The 5,371-nt window shown below is 33.7% G+C and overlaps 2 protein-coding genes across 2 annotated transcripts; one reads left to right on the top strand and one right to left on the bottom strand.

Annotated features, from left to right (window-relative positions):
* The first annotated feature begins 1,885 nt into the window (after positions 1 to 1,885).
* Positions 1,886 to 2,930, top strand: LOC135143779 (uncharacterized). Its single transcript, XM_064075719.1, has 3 exons — positions 1,886 to 1,984; positions 2,350 to 2,634; positions 2,703 to 2,930. The coding sequence occupies exons 1-3, from the start codon at positions 1,886 to 1,888 to the stop codon at positions 2,928 to 2,930; spliced, it is 612 nt and encodes a 203-aa protein (XP_063931789.1).
* Positions 2,931 to 3,059: 129 nt separating this feature from the next.
* LOC135143778 (putative nuclease HARBI1) lies at positions 3,060 to 4,242 on the bottom strand. Its single transcript, XM_064075718.1, has 2 exons — positions 4,178 to 4,242; positions 3,060 to 4,125 (listed from the first exon to the last, which is right to left on the bottom strand). The coding sequence occupies exons 1-2, from the start codon at positions 4,240 to 4,242 to the stop codon at positions 3,060 to 3,062; spliced, it is 1,131 nt and encodes a 376-aa protein (XP_063931788.1).
* Between the last annotated feature and the right edge of the window lie 1,129 nt (positions 4,243 to 5,371).

The raw sequence follows: 5,371 nt of genomic DNA, 5'->3' as shown, positions 1-5,371 counted from the left end.
AAGCTTGGTTCTTCCAGGAACTCTTCACTTGGGTACGGTGATAAAAAAACGAACGATAAAATTCCTCTTCGTCCTTGCACCTCCTTCCTTCAGGAACCCCACCAAACTCTTCCCGAAAACTTCTTTTCTCCTCTTTGGCTACGTCCTGGCACTTCCTTCTTCCAGGATCTTCTCCCAAAAACATCTCGAGAACCTCTCTCTTCCCGTATCAGGTCGATACTCCCTCGAATATTCTTTTTCGCGGGGTGGGAGTACCAGCGCATTAGCAGTGCCACGAGGTCGTTTGACACTCCCGATAGGCATCCATTAGAGGCAATTCTGAATCAAACTTGTTAAATTTAAAGGGTGTTAAAATGCAAATTTCCATAGTAACGAGTTAAATTCGTAAATCTGATTGGCTGTTTATTTTTTAACAACCTTTAAATTTTAACAGGTTTGATTCAGAATTGGCCCTATTAGGGGCAATTCTGAATGAAACCTGTTAAAATTTAAAGGTTGTTAAAAATCAAGATTTTTGTCGGATGTGTATATTAATTGGTATTCCGGATCCCGATAAATTAACACCATGTTAAAATTGACATATTTTTATCGGATCCGTTTAAATTTTCGGAAGACTTCGTTAATTTGGTTTAAACGAACTACCCCGTGTGTTTCGTGGCCTATTTTAGGTTAAAGATGCCTTGACTTTACTATCATAAATTCAAATTTTGTTGGAATTGAGCTTCTTAAACATAAAATCTGGTATAGATAAATTATAATATAAAATTAAGAAGCAGACGGAGACGGACCGAGACCAAGTGGTACGTGCTCAACGGTGATCACAATTTGTGAGGTTAGGAGTGCAATTAGTGAATCAAAACATTCAAAACAAATCCAAGTTTATTCTGGATTTTTGGATAATTTATAATTTGCCATCAATTACTATATTTAACTACAGGAAGCCACTTATAAGAAATTAACTCCACGGTAAGTAAGTTTATACTCAAGGAAACCGAAGTAAAATGTATTGGTTTTAGGTTATGAAATTTTATCATCCGATTTGATGTTCATATTGAACAACACATAATTATGTATGTGTTCAGTCATGTGATTGCTTTTCTGAAATTAGCTGAAAATGATATGTTTCCAAAAAATCCAGTGTCTTAGAGGGAGAAGTGTTACTTTTTATTAAAAACGCACCAAATGATAACTCTTTATTACTTGCATAAAGTTGCTCCAGTAATCGGTGCTTTTTGTGGTTTAATGCGGGAGGAACTGGCCAAGCTGCGCATCAACAACATTGAAGACAGATGATTTGTTTCAGTGGTCAAAATTGCAGTAACCAAGACTGGTGCCTCGAAAAGCTTCACAATTATAAAAGAGGACAGACAGTATAGGAGCCTCAAATTTAGTTAAGTAATTGAAAATTGTATTTTTTACTTGGGAAATGAGAATAGAAATTATTTTCGTTATGTTTTTAGGTAGGTATGAAATGTTTGTAAATTGTTAATTAAAATAAATTATTTTCTAAATGTAGTTATGTTGTTATTTAATAACCATAAAAATTAACTTGTAATTTGCGGGCAATTATTGTTTGAAGCATTACGAGGGTGCTAATTACTACCATTTCCAAGGTGTTATCGTTCAGTAATTGACAGGTGAAAAATAAATTAATCAACGGGCAAACAAAAAAATCAAGTAGGTAAGTAAAATCATTTAAATGTCATTTTTCACTTGTTTTTGTTTTTGGTACATTTTCGACGTGTTCTCAAGGTGGTTTCTGCCATTAATTCAATTTAAAAAAAAAATTAAAATGGCAAGCAAAAGAATGACCAAAAAACAAAAAGAAATTATGATTTCTTTTTTTGAAAACAATCGTTTCATGATAAATGCTAAACAAAAAAACATGCATATGCAACAAAAAAGTCAAGAAAAGTGGGCAGAATTAACAGGTTTGTTAAATAATGAAGCAGGTCCGAATAAAACGACTAAGGAGTGGAAAGATGTAAGTAATATTTAGTGATTTGTTCCATTATAGTACTTAACAAAATCTGTCTGTCTTCGGCACAAATAAAAACATGTTCTTAGCTTACCAGATTCAAATAATGTTTGTAAAATTAAAATGTAGTTTTTTTCTATCATCAAATTTTAAACCAGCTTTTTTGTTGTGAAAGTAACTATAGCGTAAACTTCGCAGTAAAGTAAATAAGTGATAATTACGTTTTGTATGTGTTAAAGGTGAGAACAATATATTTTTTTGTATCTATGATGGCAATTCAAGCTGTCTATCGAACAGGAACAGTATTTTCCCAAATAATACTTATGAAAAATACCAAAACGTATATTAATATTAAATTATAATATTTATAGAGTTTTCATGATTTGAAAACGAATGTACGAAGGGCGGCACGAGAAATTAAACAACATCTCAAGGGAACAGGAGGAGGGCCTTCGCTTAAAAAAGACCTCACCGACATCGAGGAGCGAATACTCTCGCTAATTAATAAGATAGTAATAGAAGGTATGCCAGAGTTACCAGAAGGCGGGATTGAAGAGGGAAACTTCAGCTATGTAAATTACGAGGAAGAAATCTTTGAGGAGGAACGATACGATCTCGAAAATGAGGTGGCGTTAGCAACCGAAGAGTTTTTAACAGTAAGCAGTGTTTCCACGTGGGCAATAAATTTTGGTGTTTTGATTATAAAACAGTATTTTTTTCCTAGATACATAATGAAGAAGAACCTGCACGAAAGCGCAAGCAAAATGACGCTGACGGCAACGGAGGGAAAAAATTTAAAAAAACACATAATGATATAGCAGCTTTGGCTCACAGCCACGAGGAATGTTTATATCGTTTAGCAACTAGCAACTTTGCAGTTGCTAAATCGAATATTAGGTTGGCAAATAGTAAAATCAGAAGCCCGGTTTTAAATTTAAAATTTGATTTTTAATAAGTTAATTATATTTATATTAGTAGTACCGTATTAGTAGTATTATAAATTAGTTATTATTACAATTATAATATGTTTTTTTTTTGTTAATTTTCTTGTTAATAAATTGTTCATTTGTATTATATTGATTTAATTTTGGAAATGAGTCTCTACTATATTTTGTCGTAATCTTTCACCCAAACGATACCAGTCATTGTTTCTGGGAATCTGATGTACATCTTGATTGTCTCGCAATGGGGGCACAGGAGGAAAATCCTCGTTTGGTGGTTCCGGTACATTTCTTTCTCTACATATGTTGTGTAAAACCGCACAAGAATAAATAATTTTAGCTGCTCTACGTGGGTTATAGTGAAGAGCTCGGTGTTCATGTAAACATCGAAATCTTGATTTTAATAAACCGTTAACATGCTCTATTATAGTTCGAATTCTTGACAAAGTTGCGTTAAAATTTTCTTCTGGTGAACCTGGTATTACATGAGGATATCGAACCAACAGCCAAGGTTCCAAAGGATAACCAGAATCCCCAAGTAAATAATTTTCGTCATTGCGCTGTACAAAATTATTTTGTAAAATCCTTTTAACGGCAGACATCGACCAAATAGCTGCATCATGTACCGATCCAGGAAACCTGGCATTGATTGCTCTTATAATGCGATTGGTATCCGCAATTATTTGGGTATTTATGCTGTAATATCCCTTTCTGCAATAATAAGGTCCAGCTGGATGTACCGGATGCTCTTCTGATGGTGCAATAATTTTAATATGCGTGCAGTCTATAACACCTAGCATATTATGCAAACGTGGTTCGAGCAGTCTAAAACCTCGTTTCACGCTATTTTTTTCGTCATCAGTTCGGGGCCATTTTACCCATCTATTGAGCAAAAATCTAGTAATGACATCAGAGACTTCAGCTATGCATCTGCTGACTGTAGGTTGGCTAACTGCCAAGGGATGTTGAAGGCCAGTTCCCGTTTGGTACGAACCGTGTCCAAAAAAATGCATAGCTGTTAGTACCCTTAAATGAACTGGAACTTTTGATCCTTTTAATGGCTGAGCCATATGATCTCTGATACTGTCGATGAAGTCTAGAGTTGTTTGTTTGTCAAGCCTAAACAGTTTTAAAAATAATCTGTCTGGTAAATGAAAAGGATTACTTGCATCCCTCATTTGTCGCTGAATTCTGTTGTTTTGCAAACTAAAAAATCGCATTAATTAATATTTATATGATTTATCAAATAACTACTTACATTCTTTGTGAATTCTCGTCATGATTTACTATAAATAAATGTAAAATACCGTCCAGGTACGCCATTATTTATTGTTTTTTTTAATTAAAGGGTACTAGCGAGGGATCCTTTAAAACTGTCACTTTTAACGGATGCATTTAAACACCCTTGTTAAAATTTAACATCAATTTGATGTTTTAGAATAGTAAATTTTGATTTTGTCGGATGTTTAATTTTAAAGGGTGTTAAATTTAAACGGACTTCAAAATTAAACAGTACAGAATAGAAATTCATTTTTAACAACCTTTAAAATTTTAACAACCTTTAAATTTTAACAGGTTTCATTCAGAATTGCCCCTATTATGTCTTAGATGTCGGCACGTAAAATATTTGCATCCCCAATAAAACAACCCTTTTTTTTTAAAGAAGGGATGAAACAAAACAATTGGAACGTTTATTTCTTCAACAAAATTGAAACGTTACAATCTAAACTCGAGAAGTACTTAGCATCTCCTAAATAAGATAAAATTTCGTCTATGTTGCTCAAAGGGTAGTTGGATTTTTTTGTAATACTGTTTAATTTTCGATAATCCACGCAAAAACGAGTTTTTCCGGATTCACCTTTTTTTCCGACTAAAACAATTGGTGATGAATAAGGAGAGTGCGACGGTCGAATTATGTCTTGTTGTAACATTTCATCCAGTTGAGTACGAATAAATTCACGTTCCACGGGTGATACTTTGTAAGGTTTACTTTTGAATGCAGTGTCATCAATCACGTCAATTTTATGTTCAATTAAGTTAGTATGTCCAATTTCGGCAAGATCATCAGCAAAAACATCAGAATAGGTTTCTAATAATTGAGGGAGACATTCGCGTTCAGTGGGTGATAACTTAGAGGGTATCGCAAAATTTCTTTGTGGGGTTGTTTCAGAAGAATTATTAAGTAGATATAAGGGTTGATTATTAGGATTTTCGAAAAGATAACCAATGGTGGTGTTTTTTATTAAGGTCAGAATATGGGGATTAAATGATGTTACAGAAAAATGTGTAAAATCCGAATTTACAATTTGAGCATCATTGATTAAAAGTTTACGAGGGACTGTGAAATTACTGTTTGGGATGAATGTGTAATTGGATGCATCAGCAATTGGTGGCGATATTGATGTTAATACAGAAAGTCGCTGATTGGGGTCTAGTCGATAATCTTGAGTTA

The sequence above is a fragment of the Zophobas morio genome, unplaced genomic scaffold (assembly GCF_036711695.1).
Source record: "Zophobas morio isolate AGI-343-1 ecotype UQ-CSIRO unplaced genomic scaffold, CSIRO_AGI_Zmor_V1 ptg000076l, whole genome shotgun sequence".
NCBI lineage: Eukaryota > Metazoa > Arthropoda > Insecta > Coleoptera > Tenebrionidae > Zophobas > Zophobas morio.
This window is presented reverse-complemented; position numbering and strand designations above follow the sequence as displayed.